This window comes from Podarcis bocagei (assembly GCF_964188305.1).
Source record: "Podarcis bocagei genome assembly, chromosome: 12".
NCBI classification, from domain to species: Eukaryota; Metazoa; Chordata; class Lepidosauria; order Squamata; family Lacertidae; genus Podarcis; species Podarcis bocagei.
In genome coordinates this window covers 21,941,179-21,968,274 of record NC_138137.1, presented here as the reverse complement: position 1 = coordinate 21,968,274, position 27,096 = coordinate 21,941,179, and the positions used below count along the sequence as shown (strand labels likewise).

The 27,096-nt window shown below is 40.9% G+C and overlaps 2 protein-coding genes across 4 annotated transcripts in view; one reads left to right on the top strand and one right to left on the bottom strand.

Annotated features, from left to right (window-relative positions):
• SATB1 (SATB homeobox 1) overlaps positions 1-18,469 on the bottom strand; it is a 127,477-nt gene extending 109,008 nt beyond the window's left edge. For 2 of the 3 annotated variants that reach the window (XM_081164513.1, XM_081164510.1), the window contains exon 1: positions 18,239-18,469. Coding sequence is in view for 1 of the 3 variants with exons in the window: in XM_081164510.1 (XP_081020636.1) it covers positions 18,239-18,242 (4 nt within the window). In the remaining 2 variants the exon portion in view is untranslated. Of the gene's footprint in view, positions 1-17,554; positions 17,573-18,238 lie in introns of those variants that run through there. The other variant, XM_081164515.1, reaches the window with a different exon arrangement.
• The window catches only part of LOC308569461 (uncharacterized protein), a gene marked incomplete at its 5' end in the record, with an annotated part of 54,820 nt that continues 45,964 nt past the window's right edge, over positions 18,241-27,096 (top strand). The window contains 2 exons of the mRNA XM_081163383.1: positions 18,241-18,348; positions 18,466-19,240. Coding sequence (XP_081019509.1) covers positions 18,241-18,348; positions 18,466-19,240 — 883 coding nt within the window. The remainder of the gene's footprint in view (positions 18,349-18,465; positions 19,241-27,096) is intronic.

The following is a 27,096-nucleotide window of genomic DNA, read 5'->3' as shown; positions in this document are numbered from 1 at the left end:
TTAGCTTATAGCAAGGACAAAATATTCCTCCTAGAAGCCCCAGCAGTAAATTCCAATTTTACTTTTCATTTTACTTTTCGAACTCAGGGCATGAAGTTTATATCAAAATAGAGAACAGAAAACACTGCAGCACAATGCAAGCAAAACTTACTAGTTTTATTTTATACACTGAAATCAGACATGGAAAGAGTTTCCACTTTCAGCCGGCTATTTGGAAGAATGTTTATGGAAAATATATAAACTATCAATTATTTTTATTTGATCATCTGATCAGGTATTAATTGAGGCATACATACCTTTAAATTAAAGGGTAAAACAATTTGTGTGCCAAATGTAACAGTGCTATATCCCTAAGTTACATTGTAACTGATTGCTGGTACTCAGTCAGATTGGACTCATTGAAATTTATGAACATGGCTAAGTTAAGGCTATTAATTTCACTGGGTTTACTCTGAGTAAAACTTAGTTGAATACCACTCATTACAATGATGGTATCAGCACATTTCTGTAGAGAAAATGTGAAGGCTTCAGAAATACTTGTTAATACGGATCTGAATATTGGAAGATGCACAACATTGTAATTGATTTGTATGGAATCAGTAGTTGCAATTACAGTTAGAAACTGCTTTCTGATCAAACAGGTTCTTTCTTAACCATTGGCTTTACAAGTTATTATATTAGCAAATTATCGGTCAGATTAGAGCGCCATTTTGAGTCACATAAAGTTACGTGTGGCACAGAAATGAGAGATGATTAGACCCAAACATATGTGCAACTGGGGAAAACTCAGCAATGCACAATCTTAGTAAGTTTTCAGATACATTGGTACCTATTGTGAACCTTAGATGGGTCGTCAGGAATTTCGTAAAAAAATCCTTAACTGCTTAAATGCTTCCTTAAATGCCCTTCACATTATTTTCAGTAATGCTTATATCAGTTTTGTAAGAGAGGTCTGTATTTTATCCCCACACAAATACGGAGAGAGGCTACGGCTGGGAAAGTGCTTGATTTGGCTGGTCAATAAGCTGAAATCCGAACAACCATTTGAATTTGGATTTCCAGTTTATAACTTTTGCTCTTAACATTTACATTGCGGCTGATGCAAATGTTAATAAATATATTAACATTTATATTGCACATGAAATAGTGCTACCCCACTTAACACAGAAAACATGCTACCACAGCTGGCTTGGTAGAAACACAGAAAGTTTCCTTACACTGAGTCAGACCATTGATCTATCAGGCTCAGAACTGGTTACAGTGACTGGCAGTAGCTCTGTCGTGAGAGATTTCCCATCCCTCTGTGGAGTAACAAACGATTGAACTTGTGACCTTTAGCATGCATGTTCTCTAACCAACGAGTCATGCCCTTTCCTAACACCCACTTTAACATCTATACAAAGCTTTGGGGTTATGGTATTAATTAGCAATACATGTTTGTAATCTCAGTACTATATTCTCAGTAGGGTATGCCACAAGAAAGCTGTATCTCTCTCAGAGTGATCACACAAATTTTGCATTTATGTTCTCTTTGTTATGTTCTGAGAGCATTCTATGAAATGAAAACTGCTGTAAATTCTCCAGGCTTGTAATTAATTGTAGTTGCAAATTCCTTTCTTGTGTATCTGCCACCAATAAGGCAGATCCTTTACAGATTTATCTGGAAGTAAACAGCATTTAACTTGAGGGGACTTGCTTCTGAGTAGACACAGCTCACACTCTTAACCGCTTTATATGCAGTACATTATTTTAATAAGCAGAATGTGGATCATGTTACACAAAAGCTAGATTACTGGTAAAATAAACGGACTAAATGAAGAAAAAGTATTTTCCTTAAATTAACAGCATAGTAAGCCTGCCATTTACATGGCAGTCATGTTCCAGGGATTGAACCTAAAGCCAAAATCACATATAGTCAAAACCCATTGGGTTCAATGGTGGGTAGAATTGCCAAAGTCTGTTGTTTTTGGGGTTTATTTGCCAAGCATGTAAAGCTAAATGTGCACAAGTTAAATCATGGGTAGGCAAAACTAAGGCCCAGGGGCCAGATTTGGTCCAATCACCTTCTAAACCTGGCCCACAGACGATCCGGGAATCAGTGTGTTTTTACATGAGTAGAATGTGTGCTTTTATTTAAAATGCATCTCTGGGTTATTTGTGGGACATAGGAATTTGTTCTGTTTTTTTAAAAAAAATATAGTCCGGCCCTCCACAAGAAGGTGGACTGGCCCCCTGCTGAAAAAGTTTGCTGCCCCCTGGGTTAAATGCACGTAAGTTGCAACACATTTATGAAGAAGAAATCTTTGGGTGTCAGAACTAAGAAAAATGAAACTTAACCTACAGATAAGTTGCTCTGAAATGGTAACTAGTAGTTGATCAAATGGGTCATAGGAACCTTGTGGCATGGAACTACAGAGAGGCATGTGGTTTCTTTTCATTATGAAGCGATTCCAAACAAATGTCTTGTGCACACAGTGGGGGTTGCTTTCTTCACCTCCTTTTAGCAACAGTCCCTCATGTCACATAAAGTACAGCACTGTTACAAAAGTAATATAAACCCAAACAAAGGAAGAGGAGAGAGATAATAAGTAGCAGGCATACATCCTATGAATAGTTACTTAAATACATTTGCAGAAAGTAGCTTTAAGCAGTTTAAATGTGCACAGGATGGCAGTCTTAGAGCTTGGAGCACCATATACAACTTCGGGCAAATTTTAAACTATGCATAATGGACATATTCTGAGGTAACAGAAGTAGTAACCCACTAAAAGGTGCTTTTCACTATACCTGTCAACTGACAAAACATCCTTTGGATATGTTGGCGTCTTCCTTTCGGAAAATATTAAGAAGGTATCTGCTGAATCAGATACCTATCTAGTCCAGCATTCTTTTCTCACACAAGCCAACAAGATGCCCATGGGAAGCCTACAAACAAGACATGAGCAGAATATCTCTCTCTTGCTTGTATACCCACACAATTGTATTAAGAGGTATAGAGCTTTTAAACCACGACCAACCTGCCACCTTTTGCCCCATGATGACTTTCCTACTGCAAAGGATTTTTGCAAAGCATAACAAAGCAACACAAATTAAGATAAACAAATATTTAGCAATTGCTAAAAATATGCAAGTTTCCCCAATCTAACCAACTGTTGACAAAGTGAAGTTCTCAAACATTTTCATTGGGTTGACCACCATTAAAGAAACCAGATCGTCACCCAATCAGACTGATATTCGCTACATCTCCAGATAACATAGCTCTTTTTCAAATGGCTCCCCACCCCACATCCTGCATTTAAGTGCTACACTGGGAATTACTAAATATAGTTCGGATGAAAATTAATGGGCAAGGGTGAAAGTTAGCATTGTATAATAAGTAGGTCTGCTAGATGAAAAACAACTGGCCCATAGAGCAACTTAATCCCTTAGATACCTGTGATTTAAAGGTATTGTTTTTAAGTACCATGCATCTTAGAGAATTCAGTATTTCATAATGAAGGGTAATAACACGTTTAAATGTTGTCTATTCCAGGCACTAAATAATCAGTAGGCTAAGGATTTGAGTTAATAGCTGGAAGAGGAGTGGATCTTTAAAAAAAATCTGCTTTTTGGAACATGGTATTTGAGAGTGGATAGGGTAGTCTGTTTGATGCGTACATATAAAATGTATGTTGGAAATATTATTTTATGTACTTTTAACATTTATGTCCTGCACTGTGATCCAAAAAGACCCTCAGGGAGGATTACAGCATTAAAAGTACAATGCTACACACACTTACTTGGGCATAAGTCCCAATGAACTCAGTCAGGCTTACTGCTGGGAAGAATGTACACTGCACATATCTAAAACAATATCAGTTAAAGTGATAAGAAACAAGAAAATATAATGTAAGGGGGCAGGGAACAGTCCATTAAAAGGACATCCACTATTTGTTCTGAAATAGAAGAAGTTTGAACTATCTTCCAGAAGACAAAGATAAAGTCCACTGGGTGGTCTTGATTGGAGATGGAATTCCAAAAGCTGGAGTTACTACTGAGAATATCTTGCTCTTTGTCCTTACCAACCTAGCTTCAGAGAAGGGGCTCAGAAAAAGGACATGTCCTGAAGAACTCAGTGAAGTTTTTTCTTTGGGTAACTTGGAACTAAGCTATTTAGGGCTATGCCAGCACTTTAAATTGGATTCAAAATCAAATTGAGAAGCAATTCAGACTGATAAAGATATAACCATTTTTAATCTAAAAGTCCCTGGAACTTCCAAGCCACCACCTATTCAGTGGTGCCCCCAAAAGGCAGACAGGAAACTGAATGTAAATGCAGGTGATCCAAAAGTAGATACTGTAACAGTTATCACAATTGCCTTGTTCAAGAGGACAGGAACATCTCTTTTGCAGAGACAGCTCTCTTCGACTGGTTAAAAGAATTAAAAGAGCACATCTGCAAGGCTCCTGTTGGCATCCTCAAGTGAAATCACCTAAGATTATTCCAAGAATTCCAAGACTCCTCCTTGGTTCATGTAGTAACATATGCAAGATGCTTTATCTGCAAGCAGGTCACAGTAGACCACAGACAGTTCATTTTCATTCAAAATCAAGTCCTCAATTATTGTTGAATCTCCTCCACCCCCAAAATGATTTGGAATTGTAAAGCAGAAGACACAGGTTTACCTGCCAATAAAATACAACCTCCATTTATTTTCCTGGCTCGAGATTTTTTTCAAGGCTGTATCTTCCTTACACAATGAATTTGGAAAAAGGTGCACCTTCATCTCCCCCTCCATGAAATTTCTTCCAGCCATAGAACTACCACAAAATAAACTGGGGGGGGGGGGCTTTCTTGCCTTAACACACACACACACACACACACCTACTTTCTTCCTCTGAACTGAAACAAAAAATTATCTAAAAGTGCATAGAGCAATACAGCATTTTCCTTTACCCTTTTTTCTACATCTCTAACCCAGAGACCACCTAACCTCTCCAGCTCTCACCAGGAGAACAGAAATGAACAGCCTCTATATACAATCACTCCCCTGAAAGTTATGCAAGGCAACAAATGATCACAATTGCTCTTTGCTATAACAACCGGTAGGAACGTAAACCAGAATGATGGTTCTGAAAGAGCCACATCAGTTCCCATCCAACGACTGCTACTGCAGGTGTTCACCTTCTTCAGCTAACCATCCTTTACAAGTTAACTTCTAGACAACCCTGTATTCCTTCCACACATTTTCCTGCATGTGTGGGTACACAGAAATGCATACTCAGCATCTACCCACTAGAGTAGCCAACCCAGAAACTGGAACTGTAGAAAGGGACAATACTTTGTTCCAGCTGATGTTTTGGGCCAGAAATAAAGAAATAGCAAGAATGTGTCAATAAACTTAAGAGTCTGGTAGGCCAGGTCCAGAGTCCATCTAGTCTAATATTCTTTTCCAGTTAGGCTTTGCACTGAGCTATCTGTTTTGCGGATAGTTGGAGCCAGTTTACATTCCATCAACACACACACACACACACACACACACACACACACACACACGTGTGTGTGTGTGTGTGTGTGTGTGTGTGAGAGAGAGAGAGAGAGAGAGAGAGAGAGAGAGAGAGAGAGAGAAGAATGGCCACAGTGTGCACCACTCTGTTATACTGAATTTCATTTGCCATATTTTTGCCCAGTCAGCCACTTGGGATAGGACTTTTGAAGCCCTTGAAAGTTTGTATGAATTTTCTCCATCCTGAATTAATGGTCTCACCCACAACTAAACTATGGCTACCTTACTGCTCATCTGATGATTCAGGTCTTTGAGTGGGAGGGCTTGCTTTCTTCCTCCGTCATAAAAACCTTGTCCATTTGTTCTTACTCTCTGGTTCCTGTTCTTTAACCAGTTCTGGCACAAAAGAGGACCCATCATCTTATCCCTATCTGAAATAACTTTATTCAGGAAGCTTTCAGGAGGGACTTTGTCAAAAACATTTTGGAATCCTCAAAAACAATGCCAGCTGGGTTATTCCAATATGACAATACGCTCAAAGAATTTCAGAAGTCTGGTGTGACAGGACTTTCCTTGCGTTCTTTTTAATCAAGGGTAGTTTTATACATATGTTTTATAATTTGGGTTTTGATAATGCTTTATACCAATTTACCTAGTAGAGAAATTAGGCTGATGTGTCTGTAATTTCCTATCTCCCCTATATATTTCTTTTTTCAAAGCAATGATGCATCGGCTACTTTTTAATTCTCCAGGATATATGCTTTTAGTGATAATTTGCATATTTTTGTTCAAAAAGCAACAATATCAGTTTTGAGCTTTTTAGGAATTTTTGGGTATCTTCTGGACATGGTGACTATCTTGTAATTTCTTAGTTAGCATCAGAACTTCATCTCTTTTCTCTTGTCTTAATTCTTCAGATACCTCTCCTCAACGGGTATTTATCTCATTTATCTCATGTCACATGAAAAGTGATGCAAATAATTTAGCTTCTCTGCAGTCTTTGATAACTTTAGTAAACCTTTCGCAGTTTGTCATCTGGTGGTCCAGAACTGGCTTTCTGATTCTGATTTATATATATATGTTTATTTATTTATTGTCATGTTTTTAAAAATGTGCTCTTCCAGTGCTTTTTCTTTTTCCTTGCCTTATTGTCCATTTGTTTTTATTTTACCAGAGTGACTACTCCTTTTTATTGTCCTTATTGGGCTATACCTTTTAAAAGAAACATGCTTGTGTTTATAGCTTCCTTAAACTCCGTTAACAACACTGTCATCCTTTTGAACTTTCTTGTCCAAAAGGGCTGGATTTAGACCTTTAGAGGCCCTTTAGAGAAGATTATTGTGCTCCCCCATTTATAATTCAAAAATAAAAACTATATTAAATTATAATGTAAGACTGGGCAATTAAAAATAAAATAAAAGGTGGTTCATTGCAACGCATGACAGGATCCGATTTCCTCGTATTATTTCAATCTACATTAGTAGGACGCTTCCTGGTTTGGGTGGAGATAAGTACAGTAATAAAAAGAGAAGAGAAAAATGTCGGAGAAGTGTGCCGTAAGAGTGTAAGGATCTGATTTTTCTCACTATGACTAATCTGATGAGCCTTTTTATTTTAATCAAGTGTCAATCTCTCTCTCTCTCTCTCTCTCTCTCTCTCTCTCTCTCTCTCACACACACACACACACACACACACACACACTGTTTTGGTGCCGTGCTTTGCTGGTGCCCTGAACTTGTACATAGTTTGCCTATTGGGTAATCCAGAAATGTTTGCACCTCTCTTATTCTGTGGCATGCATTCTAGGTCAGCTTTGATTATAGTGGTTTTAAACAATTGCCAGTAAATAAGATTTTCCACCATGATGATTCATCTCAACTCCCCCTCCCCTTTTATTAAAGTTTACAATTTTGAAATTAATCCTGGCCAAATTGAACTTTCGTCTCAAAATATATGTTTAATATGTATGCATATAGCTCAGCTGAACAGTTCGACAGTGCTTCTGTCTTGTGCCAGGTCCTCAGCACCATTCAGGATAAAGCCTAAGCCTTCTCTCTAGTCTGCTAAGCGACTACAGCTGGAATCCCAACCACATTTTTAGTCCCCCTGAACACAGTGACTTCTGAGTAAATATGCATAGGATTGCCCTGTAATTGTTTTGACTACAGCTGCCATCCTAACCATACTTGCTGTGGTTGTAAGTCCCATTGAACACAGCGACTTCTGAGTAAACATGCATAGGATTACACTATAATTGTTTAAAGTCACAATTGCAAAACCTCAATGTACATTTAGCCAGTGAATGTGAGGGTTAGCGACACATTTTTCAACATTTCTCCCTTCGGCTGCCTTCCTGATTTCTGAGTTTTCATCAGGGGCTTTGGTCGTATGCCCACAGTACTAAATTACCTTTGGCATCTAGCATTTCCACTCACAGTGATTCTCTGGAGCAGTTTGTGCATCTTACATTTTCTGTTTATTTGGAGGGAATCTGTGCCCTCTGACATACAGAGCAACATGATCCCCAACACATTTCTTTCTAAAGATTCTATATCCTCGGAGATCCACATCTTAATGATTTCCACTGCTCCAACAAGGTTTCTGATATATCCACTATATCTATATTCTCTTTTTAGTACCAAGCACTCAAATCCTCCCATCTCTGCTTCAAGGCTTCTGACATTAGCATATAAACGTTTATATATTGCATCTCTTTTCAAATGCTCTTTTATGTGCAATTTTCCTGCAAGTCTTTGATCCCTTTAAACAGCTTCGTTTATTTCTATTTGTTCATTACCAAGTTGGACCCTATTTGAAAACCTGAAGCATTTAAATAATCACCCCTAAGGGATGAGTTGTCCAGAACCAGATATTCTCTAGCTCCTGCCAGCTTTCCCCTAAACTGCAGTCTTGGTAGAGGCAGGGGAGTAACAACACTGTCCTTTACACATCAAAATAACAGGACCAAATTCACTGTGGCACCAGTGTGAAGCTCACAGTTCAAAAAAGACTCTGGGATGTTGACTGGAATCATATTCCCAATAAGCTTGCATTAAAACAAGTTCTGGCACAACAGCAGGAATTCATAGGACTGAGCTGAAGATCGGTCTATGCCTATAATAGTTGAAATTCAATTTTATTTTTTTATTGTTTCAAAAATTTATAAACTGATTGTAAATTAGAATTAAAATTCTCTAAGGGGTGTACAATATCATTCTCAGGAACCTAAGACAAAAAGCAACCAAGCAACAGGAGTTGTAATCGTTCTCTTAGCCACATATAACCTCTAAAAGAACTCTTTAAATTTTTGTTGTGCTCAACTGTAAGAAAATAAGAGCAGCATCACAGTAGTAGGTTAATAATCAAAGAAATGAGGTGTTGAATACTTTAAACATTTTTTCTTCACGAAGATACTTTTAGCTTGCTGTTAACAATGATAAGGGAGTTTTTTGGGAAGGAATTTTATTTAGATGAAGAATGATTTGAATAGGAATTAACTTGGATCGGTAATTAGAGATAGGATCCTACCAAAGTTAGATTGTTTTTAAGCTTGTCAGGTTTTAGCAGTTCTCTTAGGGCTGGCTGATTCATAACTTTATGGAGGAGCCATGTTTGCTGCATGCACACGAATATTTGCTGTGGTAAACATGAGAAGTATGAAAAAGATGCACAGCTGGCAGCACTCAAGGGACATGTGGTGAATGCACATGCTCTGGGAGAGTGTGATTGGTTGCAACTCCATGATGCATGTCCACTGCATGTTATGTTTAAAGACATACATCTTCTGCCACACTTTCAGGTGTACATGCAGCAAACAACTGCAGGTGTGAATCCACACACTTTCTATACTAAGGCTTCAACCCAAGTAAGACTGCGAGTAATAATCTAGTCACAGTAGCACATATCCTGTTAAAAATAATATGCATTAGTTGATATTAAAGCTAATATGCATTAGTTGATATTTTCTTTTTAAAATGCAAAAACTAAAGGCAATACTCTATAGCTGCTATCCTAAGCACACTTACTAAGGAGTATGGCCTATTGAGCTCAATGGGACTTAGTAAACATGCATGGGATTTCAGTCTATGCTTATTTGCTCAAAACCATTTGCCTCAAATACTGCCCTTCACAGTATTTTATAGTGATTAGTGCCACTGTAAGAAACCAACAACTGGTTTATCATCTTTTCCTTTTTCACATTTGTGTGGTCATGTTTTCTTGGACTATATATATATATATATATATATATATATATATATATATATTCATAATAAGCTGTTGTTGAAAGCAAAACCCTTAGGTCAACTTTCTATTTCTCTGGTTCCTTGAAGTTCAATAATAGCTTTCACCTAACCCAAGATTAATTCAATATCTACACCACTTAACTTGGTGAAGATATAAAATTGCGCAAGTTTCTAAATGAATCATGCAGTTCTCTAGCTGAAATTTTCTGGAATTCCTGAGTGTGTGAGTTTAGCCATTATACAGAAATGCTTCTCTCAAATGTAATGCCCTACATGACTAACTAGAGTAATCTACAGCAAGTCTCTGTTGTTAACTCTGTCCATTGGCTCATGAAATATAGGTAGCCAAATTTTCTGTTAAATCAAATTCTTAGACAATATTCCAGTTTATCATTTTGGAATGTAGTTCTATTCATCTATGTAACACTTCATAATCTATATTAATAACCTGAATATGCAAAACTGCATAAGCACATATGTTTGCAGCAAAATATACACACATATGCATAGGTCGGCTTTCTTCAATTGTAATGCCGTAGGGACTTCTGAACTGGGTTAATACATTTGAACCATGACGTGCCATATATCTGCAACTGAGAAGTCTAATAGCATGCTTTCACAAGTGACTGTAGTCTGTATAAGAGCTCCTTAAACATAAAGAGAATCAGCGAGAAGTGAATTTTCGCAAGGGAAAAAAATGCACAAAGATTTAAGAAAGACTGTAAACTACGTTAGATGTTTATCTATACATAAGAGACAGGTGTCGCACAAACAGAAAAAACCCCCATGAAGCCAAACGAGAAATTTTTAACTCCCAACGTCCATCTGTTAAATTTGAATTCATGCATAACTGATTATCCATGACTGATAAGTTATTTTCTACACCCCCCCTTCAAGTATCTTAACACAGGTGTTTAAATATTACAAGCTAAATCGCCACTAAAAGAAGAAAGTATCTCAGAAACTCTTAAAAGCAACACAAGGATTAACAAACAATAAAATGACATGCCGTTTAATAGAGGTGACCTAACTTTTTTTTTTTAAAAAAAAATGTGAACACACATGGATATTAAATATTAATAAGCTATTCTGTTATTGTAATAATAAGGTTAAGTAAGCTTCTCCATACTAAAAAGAAAGGGAGGAAAAACCTTAGGAATATTTGAAAGAGACACAGAGATGAGAAGCAGAGGCATAAGGAAAATATGTCAACAATAAACAAGAGGAAATGAAAAAGAAGGAAAAGATGAAGGTGGAAACTAATCTCTGTGTGTCATTATGACTGCCAGAGTACTGCCAAAGAAGCAGCATCCTTTTATTTCAATTTTAATCATTTCTGAATTTTAATACCCTGCTCCTTTTGTAATTCTCCTGGCATTCCCCATATGCATCCACCCCAGCCAAAACACCAGTGTAAATTAAATGGCACACAAACCACATCACTGATGTAGTTCTCCCAATCACGTGACCAAAAGCAGAAAAGGCAAGTCTGTTTAAAGTCCCTATGGACTACTAGCCAATTAACTGACTTAGCGTTTTTGCACTTTCTTTAATTTTAAAAAGAAGGCCAGTGGTTAACACACGTAGCTGTTCACAAAAAAAATAAAAATAAAAAAGCAAGCCCCGTACTAATACAATAATCAGTGACCATCAGGGCCTGGAAAAATGAGTTTGCTCTCACTGGCACTAAGGAGCATCACATGATTATTTAATTACAGCTCTAATTTTTGTCTCATGGATGGCAACATATCAACAATTAATAGGGCAAATAGAGGAGACTGCATTTTTAAAGCGACAGAACCTATATGTGAAAGACAGCCTGAAAATACAACAGGCAGATTTGGGGAATCTTTTTCTACATAGTCTGATCTCTTTATTTAACAACTACATAAGACACATGCACACTAAATCCATTTTGCTCGTATGGTGTTGTGGCTTTTGTTTTGTTTTTACTTAAAGGTCACTAGAAAAGAAGATTTGGGACTATTAAGGTACATTTTGAAACATAGTGGTCATATTAAACATCATGCAAGAGCTCATTTCCATCACCGAATGGGTAGCTCAACTACAGCAGGTTAATGAGATTACAGGTTCAGTGGAAATGAAACCATATGGTTACAAGATGATCACACTTTGAATTGTGCCCAGAGAGCTCTAGGAAGGCACTATCCAAATAACTTTATTGTACTAGCCATGCACTCACCCTGTCAGCCATGATGGTATGAAGGTCTAGTTGACAACAGCTTATCAAATGGCTTTCACTGATTTAGCTGCAGCATCAATTGAAACTTCACACCTTTGCTGTCTCTCACGCGAATTGTAGGTATTAGATTTGTATGATCATATGGGCATAGCTGCCTTTTGTGGACCTGGACACTTCCAAAATCATCATCAAGTAGGTATGTTATCCACTTATCAGTCTAGCATATTAGTCCTTCTCACATTGATTCATGTTTTGTCTAGGCCTGCAATACCAGTGTGATGTCACAGGTCACATGACACAGCACTGATACCTTATCAGTCTGAATTTTTCTCTGCCAGACTGGTTTGTAGGGTCAGAGCTATAAAACTGATAAGGAAAGGGAATTAGGCCAGTGTATCCTGAGAAATGGCACTGATTTTTTAAAACATGAAAGCTGGATTTTGATTGCTTTGTTTATGCTTTTACAGCTAAACAAAGACACCAACTATTTTCTACCACCATACAACCAGTTTTAAGATTATATTTTTCAGTTTTTCCAAATTAAAATTAAAAATTGTTTTGTTAATGAGCTGAAATTTGTTGTAACAAGCAGATATCTTCATAAATTATAATAAATACACAGCCTTTGCATACTTTAACCACTGAAAAAGGTTCTCAGTTGCAAGGAAATTCTTTACACCTTGGTTTTCTCCTTACATAATTATAGCCACAATGTTTTGCCATTATACGGCAGTGCCATTCACCCCAGAAATATCTGAACATTTTCCAGATAAAGTGTATGCAGGTATGCCTCAAGCCCACCTGTGAAACCAAGTCTAGCAATATATTTTGTCCCTAGTGCTACCATGGACCCCAGGAATGCATTGCGGGAAAGGTTCCAATCAAGGGATGCACAAAACCTGTTTTACGAGTTGCATGTAGCCTATCTGAAAATAAATTGTATATGTGAGCATCCAAGATCGCTTCTTCAAGAGCTTAGTATCCAGTCCTTTAACAGAACTACAAAAATATCAATAAAGGTGTGAAATCTATAGAGTGTGCTGAAATAAAGTTATAATAAAATAAAAGAACACCAGTCAGAGTGATACGGGCCAAGGCTTCAAATGCCAGGGGAAGATCTGAGCTTCGAATGTAAAGTTCTTAAGTTCACGTTATTCCCTAAATTATTATTATTAATTTAAAAGGAGCATTTGGAGTAGCACGACTCCATCTTATTGGCTGTGCACTGTGTTCTATAGGAACGGAATCTGGTGGGAATCAGTCTACATACGTTTGATAATCCATAGTTTACTAGTGCAGATTGGAGACAGCTTTAAGAAAACCTATATTTTGCATAAAGTGATAAAAATAGACCTTGGCAATGTGAATGCTACCGTATCTTACCGTGAACTTATATTCAGAGTCAACTCATTTACAACACAATCTGATGCATGCCTGCTCAGAAAAAATTTCCTGTTAAGGTCAGCAGAATTCACTCTTAAGGATTGCAGTTGAACTCTACCTTAGAAAAGTGTGGTTTCATTAAGTCATACACAGAGTTGACACGTTTAAAATCATAACTAACTTAAGTCTATTGGTCTACTGTGTCTTAGTCAGATATAACACTTAAGTCAACAACAGCAAAACGGAAATTAACAGTAAGGTGTACGTATGCCACAGTCAAACATGCTACATCATGTGTGTTACACCTAACTTCTTCAGGTTTTATTTCTGATCTCAGGTTTTCTAGAATTTAACCTGACTTGTGTCCATAGAATTACTCCTGATTCAACTTTGTGCAGTACTCTAAAAATATTGTTTTGGCATAGCTGAGTTTGGTAACACTAGTCTCAACTTATGTGCCATTTAGAAGCCTAGCTATGGTTAGTATTCATGGAAAAAATTAACTTCTACCCACTGATGTGAAAGTAGATGTTGGTAGGCAGCCACCATGCAGAAGTCAGTAAATACTTTAGCAGATATCCTGCAGTCTATTTAGGAAGGAACTGTGGCGAGTTTGCAAGTTAATAGCACTTCTTAGAAAACCCTGAAAAAGTGACCGCTGCTGTATTCTCTGTATAGGAGTCTGTGAATTAGGCTGCAAATGTAGCCATATTTCCTCAGTGGTAAGTCCTACTGAATTCAATGGGGCTTACTCTCAGATAAGTTAATACCACATCATAATTCACTTAAAGGTATAACGGCTAAAAGGTCTTTACACCACATTGAACTTTATTTCACAAATTCTGAACACATTAAGTTCTTAAATAAAGTTAAAGCGTGCACTTTTAACTTCTTTAGCAATCAAATTTGTAAGTATCTTTTGTAAACGAGAGTGACTTTGTTGTGAGTGAAGCTCTTTAAAATGCACTAGACTGCGTAGTGACAGATTTGCAGAACATTTTCCCTCACATACACATATGTGCTTTCAGTTATTAATAATATGCTTCTGCCCTTATAGTCAACAGCTCAAATGGATGCTCTGTGCAGCTTGCTATGCATATTACTTTTCAGAAACAGCATTTTATCCTGTGTTTACCGTATAAAACTAGATACTGCTTCTTTAAAATCGGCACCAGCATGCCTCAGAAAGCAGCATGGAGTTTTCCTTTAAGTTGCCCCTGGCCCAAATGATAAAACTTTCCCTCCCATATGCTAACAAGGAAGACTCAGTTGCCATGGATAATACTGCCAGATTGATATTAAAATGGAATCGGGAGTCATTATTTAGTGGCGACAGGGATATAAATACATGCACTCACTTATAAACTGGTATTTACCCCTGGAAAGTAAGTAATATTTTTCCTTTCCTGTTTTGTCAGCTTAACGCAATGCAAATAAAAAGTAGGTATATTGTGACTTTAAGTCAAAAGTGTTGATTCCAGAAAGGAAGCAGATTATTGAAGTCTCATACCCATTACAGCAAAAGGGACTTTTGGCAGAAGATACACCCTTGTGTTCTAGACAGGTAGCATTAATGAACATTAATGTACTTGACTTCAGAAATGCCAATAAAACTATCCATTCTGTTCCATAGCTGAGCTCAAAAGGGGAAATCTCCCAGCTGCCCAGGTAGCTAAAGACTTGAGGCTTGTGTCTTAAACACAGAAGTATTCCGTCAACCCTGAAAAGGATTGATGCTTTAAAATGTGATGATGGCAGTTAGAAATGTGAAATATTTCAGCAGACATTTAGAAATATGGAAGAATCAAGACGTAATGGAGCTTGTAAAACACGCACTGTATCTACTAACAAGAAGAAGGAATTTTATTTTATGTTTAACTCTAATGTTTAATTAAGATGTCAGCAAATATGTATTTATAAAATTAGTAGCAGCTGTAGCTCAGTGTCCCTAAAAACAGATATATTTTCAACATAAGACTAGTCATTCTTAGAATGTAGCCTTCTGTAATAGTTTCTAACACTGATAAGTTACAAGTTCTTTACTACGGTATATATTAGTCACACTGAGAAACCAACCCAAGTTCTTCCTCACACATAATGTTAAATAAAAGAAATATGCCATGATCTTGTGCTCTTCTATTTATTTCTTATTTTAGAAATCTGGCAAAACTGTGCCTTTTCTAGAAATTGGAACAGTTAATATAGTTAGCTTTTCTGAATGCACTTTGAAGCATTCCAAAAATGAAATTATACATATTTAATGATTTCTCTGTACAAGTTATACAAGGGCTGTAGATTCCACCTGTCATTAGGGATTTTGCATTACAGGCATACCTGCAACACTGTGCAGGTAGTGCTTCGCTTAGCAATATTTGTAATGATAAGATTTCTGATACAGAACAGGTGCTTGTCAGCTGACCTCATGGGCCTATAACACAAGTCATAACCTGGCGTGCCAAAAACCTTTTCTCTGTGTCAGATTCCAATTCAGCATTTGAATAATGTGGCGCGTTTTCTCCATCAGATTAATGTACCCTCACTGCATACAGGGATGATTCTACCATAATGTACGTAAGGATCCTGAACTTCCTTTTCTCGTTAGGAGATACAAGAGAAACCCTCTAAGGAATTACTATGCAATTTAAAAGATCAATAGTTAAGCATATGAAAACAGAAAGTTCCTTTTTAGGCCCCATGAACTGGGCACATTTGATTTACATGCTTTGGCTTGAATATACTTATTTTAATACAAATAATTATTTTTAACTCCTGGGAAAAACAAAAGGAATGTTATGGCTTTGGATGTATTTGCTACCTTTTTTATTAGTATATTTGGAACATACTTTGGAATAATTTTTTGTTCATTAGTTATCTGAGGCAAGGGGAAGAAACAACTGCAAATAATGACTTTATATAATGTGACACACTTTATATATCTAAGTATGCAAACACAGAATGCTTTCTTGTGTATCTGCATTTTTCACATTCTGCATATGTGCTGTTGTTTCTAAATGACAACTGATGTATTTGAAACACAACTAAGTGTCAGAACAGATTAGAAAACCAAGTTTTATAACATGCCTAAGCTTATTAAGCTATATTCATGCATCTGCGGAACATGAATTGCTCCCCACATTTTCTATTCAAAACAATGGCCCAAATTAAGATCCTCATATCTAGCGATTGTTTCAAACACTCTGGAAGACACAGCGGGAGGGAAAATATCCAGTCAATTCCTTTTGCCAACTAAAGTTGCAATTTTGCACATATTGTAACCTTTCTTAACAATGTGAGAAAAACAGAGTAAATATATTAAATTTGTTTCACAACAGATGCTTAGGTTGTTAATATTTAAGATGTCTATTCATGCTATTCCTGTCTGCACATTTGTCAAAAATGTAAGCTTGAATGCTAATGTTTGCCAGCAGAGTGAAACAGACAAGTATATGAATGTACTAGACCAAACTAATGCTCAGGAGAAATAAAGGTTGGCTTCTGAATCATCTCCTTCGGTCGGTTAATGCATCATGTGCTTTCACCTTGGTATTCTTTACTCTGAAGTTAAGGATGCTCTCTCTGCCCAACAAATTCACTTTAGAACTACTAACCTGAATGAAACTTAGGCTGAAACTGCCTTCGATAAGAAGCCACGGGATCTCTCCGCCACAGAAACTTCAGCTCAGGCAGAAGTTTTAAGCCAGTGCCAAAGCTTTTCAGAGGCAGATCTCGAGAGATAGGGAGCTCAAGCGAGCAAACCGAATTCTGGCTCGGACTTTAAAAGAACACCTAATTACTATGATACAACTTAATAATATATGCCTCGAGTGACTATGGTTCCGTGTGACCAACTGATGCTTTGCGAGCGAGGGGATGGGGGTGGGAATAGGGTGGCAGGAAAGGACCCGGACGGGGCGACTTTTGGTGCAAGGTGAGGCGCTCCAGCTGGCCCCCTTCCGAGATTTCCCAGCGCAAGCTTCCCTTATAGGTTAATACCAAAAATGAAATTACATTTCCTCTTGGGCTCCTTGGATGCCGTTTCAGGGACCACCCAGTTCTTTAAAAGAAAAAGAGCAGGATTCTGCCAGGGGAAAGAGTAAGACCTCACGTGGGGAGAGAGAAAGTACACCTGTGTGGGGAGCCGCCTCCGCCTCCAAAGGTCACCGGCAGGCCAGTGGACCCACCACCCCCCGCCGCCGCCGCCCCTCACGAGAACTTTAGCCCTTCCCGCCAAGACGAACCTCCAGCTGACCTCTTCCTGGTCCGGCATCTTCCTGCTCTCCTTCCGCTCCTAGCAGCAGCTCGGGACGAAGCCCTTTTAAAACTCCCTCACTTCCACGCGGCGGCGGCGGAGCAGAGTGCGCCGCCGCCGCCGCCGCCGCCCTTTCGCGCGCGCACACCCCTCTCCTGCGCGGCTGACTTTCCCCACCACCTCCTCCTCCACCTCCTGCTGCTCCCTCGAGCATCCCCCCTGGCAGGCATCCCCGGGCCGCAGAAATGTAAACTTCTGCTGAACTGAGGCAAAACTCCGGGTCGAGGGTTCAAGAAGTTGAGGCAAACTTCCCAGCGACCCTCGCCAGCAACTTCTTGACTCGGAAAAGGCAGGCAGGCAGGCGCGCGCGCGCCCGCCCGCCCTTATGTGTGTGTGTGAGCGTGTGAATAAAGCAGGTGTCCGTGCGCGCGTGGTGGAAGCCGCTCGCTCCCCCCGATGAATCAGGACGAGTGTAAAAAGGAATTATTAGACGGAGAGCGTCTCCCCTACCAGGAACTCGGCTGCGGTTAAATGAAAAGCCACCCAGAACAACAAAATCCTGCTTTTCCAAATCCATTCCCACACCGAATTCCTTAGAATGAAAACTTGGGCTTTCTGTAAGCGAGCGAGCGCGCGCGGCCGAGGCGAAAAGGAAGGAAGACGGAAAACTCACTCATGAGAGCGCAGCGAGAGGGCGGGCGAGGCTGGGCGACACCTTCAGCTTCCCAGGCGCCGGCGAAGTTAATTGCACTGAACTTCAAGTTGTCTTTTCACCCATCGGGAGTGGGCGTTTAAAGGAAGGAGCGCGAGCGGAGAGGAGGAGGAGGAGGACGACGACGTCGTGGTGGTGGTGGAGGAGGAGGGGGCGCGCGCAGACACACACAGACACCGCATATATAGACACATGCAGACACACAAACACACACGCACACAACCGCTCGCCCTCCCCCCTTCACTCTTGAACTGCTTGGCGAGGAGGAAGACGACGACGAGAAGGCGGCGCCCGCCTGCTTTGGGCACTCTCCCGCCAGGCAGCCGGGCGAGCGAAGTGTCCAAAAAACCCGCGGGGCTCTTGCTTTACGCGCAGTTCTCAGCCCAGTCCGCGGGGACGCGTCTCTCTGCTCCCCCCCTCCTCTCTCTTGTGGTGGTTGTTGTGGTTGTTTTCCTCTCCTCCCCGCTTCTCCTCCTCCTGCTCGGGCGAAGAAGCTTCGGAGGCACGAGAGGCTCGGCCGGGGCCGTCTGCGCTCGCTGGCTCTCCCCCTTGCGGAGGCTGGCCCACGTCGGTGCAGGAGCCGAGGTGAAGCTGCTGCCGCCGCCGCCGCTTGCTGCTGTTCCGCTGCTGCCGCCGCCGCCGCTCTCGGGGTTGGCGCGAGGGGAGAAGCTGCCCGCGGGTTCCACGGAGCAAAAGGCGAAGCGGGTCGGAGCTTGGCCGCCGACTGCTTTATTTACTTCTCCCTTCTGTCTCTCTCTCTCTCTTCCTTGCCTACTTCCGCCTGCCGTTCCCCCTCTCCTCGCTTTCCCTCAGGGCTATTTCTTTCTCTCCCTCTTTTTTCCCCGAGGGTGGGCGAGAATGCTTCTGCTTTTGGAAAGGAAGAGTGGCTGGCTCGCTTGGCTGGCTGTGTGCGCGCCTGCCTCTCTCTGCCTCCCTCGCCGCCCCGGGGAAGGAGGAAGTCAGGTGAGACACACACACAATCCCCTCCCAGTCCCTGTGCGACGGGTAGGAGCTAATCAGTCACTGTTGTTGGGATTGTGCAGTTGTTGTTGTTTTGTTGTTGTTTTAAATGCTATTATCTTCCCGTCCTCCACCACCTCTTTTCTCTCCCCCCTTTCCTAAATCCTGCTTCCCGCACACACCCCACCACCGGAGAGCAGCGCCCCACGCAGGAACAGCAGGCGCACGAAGGGCTGCTCTGTCCCCCTTTATCTTCTTCTCCTTTCCCTCTTTCCCCCCACTTTCCGTAGATCACCCCTCCCTTCTCTCTCCCTCCCTCGCCCCCCCCCGCATTCCGCTCGTTTATTTCAATATTTATACACCACATGCTTGGCTGTCAGCTGGTGCTCACTTCAAACCCCGGGAAAGGAAGATGCGGGGCTGGTGCGGGAGGGAGAGGCGGCAGGGAGGATGAGCGAGCAGGGCAGTTTCCGAAAAGGGATCTAACAAAGGTGATCAATATTTTAAGCTCGGAGGAGATGGGAGAGAAAGGGACGGGTTCTCCATCCTTTTCCTCCTCCCCCCACCGGCTCAAAACAAAACCGCCTCCTCCCTGCGGGCCCGGGGCGGACGAGGAGCCGAACAGCCTTTTCCGATCGTGGAGACTTGGGTGGCGAGGCAGGGAGAGAGACAGAAAGTTCCAACACACGGCGATGAAAGAAGGTGTGTGTGTTGCCGGGCAGACCAGAAGCGCACATGCTGGCGCGCCTTTGAAACCTACCGCAGCAGCCGGCTGTTACTTTGCTTAGAATGGGTGGGGGAGAAGGAGTTTCCCCCCACTTGCTTGCGGGAGCTTTCCACGCGCGTTTTTGGCGCTGCGCGGCACTACTTCGCGACCTGGGCTGGGGAGTTATTAGGCTCCTTTCGAGCAACAGCACTTGGGTGGTTCTTTTTTTCCGCTCTTAGATTTGATTTTGTAGAATGGCAGCGCGCGTCCAATCGCTTCCGTGTTGTTGGTTCTTTTTCTGCTTAATTATCACCGCAAACTGCATACCAGAGACGGGCTTTTAAAACGCCTCCTTTATTTTCTTAATCGGTGCGCAATACTAGCTGGTGTGCAAGCAAAGTTCTTGGAAAGTAGACTTGGAAATAGACTCTCTTTCCCACCGCCCCCTTCAGCAAAATATCCCAAACCTGTAGGACTGTTCCCCTACACCCAGACAGTTTTAAGGGAAATTGCTACAAATCTTGCTGTGTTTCTTTTACTGTGATCACAAATGATTCTTTAACAACAAATACAACTTAAAGTGAGGAACGCTGCCTGGGTGATGATTATGAGGGCACACCTTTCCTTAATAGCCCAGTGTCATTCTGTTTCATTTTTGAAAGTATCATTAATTATAATAATAATTAATCCACAGAAAGATACTTAAGCCCATAATAAGCTGTGTGTACTTCACCCAAAAGATGACAGGTGGGGCAGTAATACGTAACATACAGCTTACATTTTAGTTGCTCAAATGCAATATTACAAAGGCTACAACAGATTTTACAAATGTCACTGGCTCATTCCAAGCCACTCTTGGACAGTCCAGATTACAGTAAAATATTAGTTTTAGAGCGGGGTGGAGATGGGAAGAAACAGTTATGATTTTGCAAGCTTCTGGCGGATTTGGCATGATATTTGTGGGGTAGTCAACAAGGATACTTCTCTACTTCTCCAGGCGTTCCTGATCGGGTGCACATTTGGTACTTAAGGAGAGCAAACACTATTGATCTTAGAAAGCCTAAGGGAGGAGAGATGCTGAGCAGGCCCAATGCATTATCTGTTAGAAACAGGAAGCTGAATTGTTCCCACAAGTTAGTAAGAAGCCAGTGCAGATTTTGGAGCACTGGTCTAATGCAACGTTGGTGACCCATCCTCATAAGGAGGTGGAGCACTGCGTTTTGAACCTGCTCAGGCTTCTAGGAAATAGTTTGTTTAGTAGTGAGCTGATGGATAACGGCCACCAGGTCTTTCTTTGAAGCAGGGGGACCATCTGGCCTTATAATTTGTTGAAGCTGGAGCAGGGGCCTAACGGTGAGTACTACCATTGTCAAGTTCTAGTGTTATGAAGCTTTTGAAAGCCTGGTATGAAAGTGGTCAAGGCAAGCTGCACCCTGTGTGTGTGTGTGTGTAATAAAATCCAGTTGATTGTCACCATTGTTTGGCCACACCACCATTCAGCTGTGTTTGGTTTTGCTTATCTTGCTGGAGATGCTAACACCCCAAAAGCTCCAGTGTCATCAAATGATCACAGAGGGAACCTACCTCTGTGCACAAACATCAAGACCCTCTGATGTTTTGCTTGCTTTTGCCTCCTCCTGGCTCTGTGTCAACTGTGCCAGCTCTTACTGCGATCACTACTGCAGCACAAATGAGTGAAGGACAAACCACTTCCTCAACAGACAGACACAGAGCACAAAAGAATGACAGAAGTATCGTAGCTGGTAGAAGGCTCCCTATTCTCTTCTACCACTGCTCTCAGGGGCTAGACCAAGCCACACCACATGAAAGAATTGGCTTTTTACATCACTGCAGACCAACTTTAGCCCCCACCCCAAAGCGGTCAGTCAAGAGAGAATCCCTTTGCCAAAAGCTGACCTTTCCACAGATTATTATTACCTTCTGAATAGTAATTTCCTTCAGTGGAGGAATTTGAACTCCTATATTCCATATAACCTGCACCACGGTCTTCAGACTACTTGGGCTACGATCACATTCTCCTGAAAGTAGGCCCCATTAGACTCAGTAAACATAGGAAACGGCCTAATACTGATTCAGAACCTACCAGGTCTGTTTAGTTAACTATTGTCTGCACATATTGGCTGCAGTCTTTTGGGGTTCCAGAGATAAGTCCCCTACCTGGATGTACTCGAAACTTACTTCTGAGTAGATACGTATAGGATTGTGATGCTATTGGCAAGTGGAGAAAGTGTTTTAAGAATTGCAAACTTGGACTATATAAAATTTTTGACAAAGCGGAAGAACTGTAGGCATGTTTATTTAATTCATTTAACAACGGCCTATAACTTGAAGGGGAAAGTAACTCTACCGGCAGCTGCTCATCTGCTTTGGGAGTCCCTCTGTGAATAATATGTTGAAGAAGTTGCTTCTGCCTTCCCTCACTTTTGAATACTTTCAGCATTTTATCTTAGCTGCTAAGCCTTAACAGAGCTCGCTTCAAATGCGTATTTAATGCCTGTTAACAAGTTGGTGGAAAAGCAATTGATTGTTTGGAGGTTCTAGCAGGGGAGCGCAGCTATCGTATACCCTTGACCGAAGAACGGTACACTCCTTCTATCTGGGATGGTCGTCCTCTTCCACCGAGCGCGCAGCTTCGGGAGGGACGCACATGGAGCGGTGAGGGAGGGAGGGGACACCCGCCTAGCCAGCCAGATCAGCCGAATCAACCCTGGCGATCAATCAAGCTGGATTTCTAGCACTTCGTGAATGACATGTTCTTTTCTTTTCTGTCAATAAATGCTGCCTGCCTAGGCATTCTGTTCAGTCTCACTCGCAGGGGGGAACAAAGAGGACAGAGAAACATCATATGTTCCCCTTTCTATTTCTGGTCTTGGGGAGATGAGAAACCATTGGTTTTGTTTTTTACTGTTTCCCCCCACCATTGGGAGAATAGTGGTTTGCACCCACTCAAAAGCATGTTTAAATTATTGTGGGTCAGGGGAACCAGTAAGGCTTAGGATCCTACAGACCTTAACTACTTTTCAGCATATTCTTGGAATATGCCTTTCTAGCCCTACCAACTTGGATTATTGGTTGGACCGGGTCTTTAGAGGAGCCAGCAAGCTTGTAGAGAGGATGATTCTGATGTCAGATATTTCTCACTCCCAGGGGTCATAGCATTGCACCCTGACTCGTAAGCTATGCCAATGAGCTATACCTGCACGTAAACTTATTTTGAAGTTATAGGAATACTGAAATAGGAAGAGTAAGATAAATGTTTGAGATAATGTGCTGTATCAGAGAGCAGAACTTTAAGCATTCCTGTTATGCCAATATTGTATTTAAATTCTGTGTTTGTAGTCCAGAACTATGGAGTGTAATTGTGGAACAGTATCATTGACTTCAATGCAGTAGATTGCAACAGTAAGCACCAGACAATCAAATATACGTGAGCAATTCCATATCTAAGCAAAGCGGGTCCATTTTTCTCTGTCCAAAAAAGAAAATATAAATTGAGCATTTGCTTTCTGATTTTTTCAGACCGTGGATTTGAGAGAGATTAGCATTGTGCAACACACATATCGTTGGGAAAGATTATATATAGAGAAATCAAAGTGGCTGATTAGCTTATAGATCCAAAATCACTGATATCCATAAGTGCTAGATTTTAAAAAACCTAATATATAGAACTTAAATATGTGTAAAAGTACACGTAGACTATACACGTTCTTAATGACCAGTCATCAGACGAAAAAATATCATAAGATAGGAATGAATAATAGATCATATTTTGTCACCTATTGAAATTGTTTCTGTTTTGCCAAACATCTTCCGTGTTTTTAGAGAATCAGTTTGATTCATTCATGGTCATTTGTTGTGTATTTTTATTTATTTGTGATGTTTTAATGATTTTATTGTGCACGGCCATTTTTTATTTTTTTAAATGACTTGGTGGGTTGGCAGTTTATAAAGATTAAAACAAACAAAGAAAGACATGCTATAACTTGTTTTCCTTTTTACAGAAGTAGATGAAATTTGCAAAGTACCGGTATAATTTTAAAGGAAGAATTTGTAAAGAACTTTTTTTCAATTTTATGCCAGAATTGGATTCACTTTGCAGGCATCTTTGGCCCTTGTAAGGGAGGCAAAACCTAACCCAAAACCTGGTAGCAGCAAAGCAGTGTATGCATTTAAATTTAATAATGATGATAATGGAGGTGGGGAATGTGGGGTCATGAGAATTTGTTTTCCCTTGACCCCAATTGCACACAAAACCTAACACCTAACCTAAGGAATGTGCATTTGAACTTTGAACCACAGGAAAAGCATATGCTTTTTATTTATTTTATCCTCCCTCTCCAAAATCACAGTCATTGCACTGTCCCGGAAGAATAAATCTCTGTGATTAAAACTTATCTGATCATCAAAATGAAAGACCACCCCCTCACCTATCACTGCCCATTCCCACTCAAATTCAGGTTGTTTGACTATTCAACTTGGTTTCACTTCTTTTAAAATGCAGCAGTCTCTAAATTTTAAATGGCAGAATGCAGTGTTTAGGGGGCACCTGAGTCCACAGAGTGACTCAGGACTTTGTGGGATCACCAGTTCAACTTGATATACCTTGTGAAAGCTGCAATAAGATTCGGACATTTGAAAATCTCACTGAATCACCCCCTATTCCTTTCATTATTCAGGCTGCACACAGACTCAATGCACCCCTTTATCATATTTAACATATACATTTTCATATGCATTATCCTAAAGGGTGGGGGGATATGTATCTAATGTTGCTTCTTTCATATACAGCAAGATAAAGCGGTGTTGTTTTGTTAACTCTGCCCATCTTTGACTTTACCACATCCTCTGCTGGGCAATGTTACAAGAAACTTGGAAGGTATACAAGATTTCTTTTTCAAGCGTGGCAGCTTTTCATAAAACCCTCTGTGGTGACTACAGATTTTCCGTACCTACTTCTACATGTCAGGTTTGGGATGATGCAGACATAAAGCTCCTTAACCAAGGACAAGTACTCAGTGGGCTTTGGGCTCGAGAGCTCCCTCTCACCTCTAGTGGAAGTCACCTGCTGTTCTTTAGCAGGCCCTACCTGTGGTTAAGGTTCCCATCATCAACAACCTTTGCCATGGCCAGTACTTGTTAAGGGCTCCAAAGCTAACCAGATTCAAACCACGGTTTCAAGATCCTGGGTAATAGTGGATCCTGGTTAACATTGATGGTTAAGGTTGGTGCTGACATGATTAAGGCAGCCAAGAGGCGGAGGTAGCCCGCTTCCAATTTTCCCAAAAGGGTTAAGCCATCAGAAGCATTAAAGTGCACCAGCCTTTCAGCACTATACGAGAGATGCAGAATAGGTAACACCCATGGTTACACATGAACATGTACAGAGGTAGTGTGGATGAATGTTGGGAGGGAAAGGAGATATGTATGTGTGTACCTCCCATAGCTAATAATAATATTTATACCCTGCCCATCTGGCTGGGTTTTCCCGACCACTCTGGGTGGCTTACAGCACATAAAAAAAAAGTAAAACATTAGACATTAAAAATTTCCCCATACAGGGTTGCCTTCAAATGTCTTCTAAAAGTAAGATAGTGAGCAATTGAGTTGCTGCATTTGGCACCAGTTGCAGCCCCTGGACCACTTTCAACTGCAGACCCACACTGAGTGGCTTTCAGTAATCCAACACAGAGGTTACCAGTGCATGGATGACAGTGGTCAGGCTATCTTGGTTCTGGGGGAAAGGTGAGATATAAATAAATACCATCATCAAATGAGGAGGATGAGGACCAGTGCTTTTTTTCTGGGGGTACGCAGGGGTATGCATACCCCTAAACATTTTGTGAATCTAAGTTTGGCCTCAATGAGGGGCAGTATTTCAATATGAGTAGGAAAATAATGAGAGTACCCCTAAATATTTTTTTAGAAAAAAAAGTACTGACGAAGACGATTTACAGGAGCTTTGGTATCATGGAGAACCATGCATTTGTACCTCTTAAGACTAAGAGGCTCACCCACACTTAATAATAATAATAATTTATTATTTATACCCTGCCCATCCGGCTGGGTTTCCCCAGCCACTCTGTGCAGCTCCCAGCAGATTAAAGACAGAATAAAACATCAAATATTTAAAACTTCCCTAAACAGGGCTGCCTTCAGATGTCTTCTGAAAGCCAGATAGTTGTTTATTTCCTTGACATCTGATGGGACGGTGTTCCCCACTACCAAGAAGGCCCTCTGCCTGATTCCCTGTAACCTCACTTCTCACAGAGAGGGAACTGCCAGAAGGCCCTCAGAGCTGAATGATGGTGGAGAGGCTCCTTCAGGTATACTGGGCCAAGGCCGTTTAGGGCTTTAAAGGTTAGCATCAGTGCTTTGAATTGTGCTCGGAAACGTACTTGATCATGTTCTCCTCTTACTTTGATATAAATAATTGTATATTATACCTAAAAGGGAAGACAGGATAGTTCTGTGGGAAGTGTACACAGATCTCAGATAGTCCCTAACATCCCATTTCACTGCTTAGGTGCATGTCTGCATGTGTGGGGGAAGGGTGTGGGAAAAGGTTATCCCATTGAGTTCTATGATGAAGACATAGGCTAAGCTCCGATTCAGCTTTAAAGGGTGGGTTTTTGCAGGGAAAGCTCTGGAGGTGGGAGGGTAGGGGGAAAGGGGCAGGTCACACACAGAGCTTGAGAGCACTCTTTCCTGGAAAGAGTTGACCAAAAGGTAAGTGTGGATAAGCTCTCAGTCAAAATCTGCTAAGCAGGGAGGGAACGGTGGCACTGTTGCGTAACTTTGTTTTCTTGTACATATTGTCATTCTAATCATACCACTCCTACTCTTGGTATCCAGACTGGTGTGTTACACTTGTTTCTCTCTGCCTGTTGTGATCAATGCCCAGAGCAAAAGTGGGGGGCAGGGGGGGGGACCTAAACGGATAAGTGGCCTTTCTTTGCTAAGGTCATATGCATTAAGCACACAGATCTCTGGGTATGCAGAAAGGACTAAAATATATTTTGTATGTGTACAAAAGCTGTATGCATTTCCTCAGCTAAGACATAATGTATATGCATGCTGGTGTTTGTGATTATGGATCTGTAAGGCACAAGGTGTACCAGTAGAATTTTGCAAA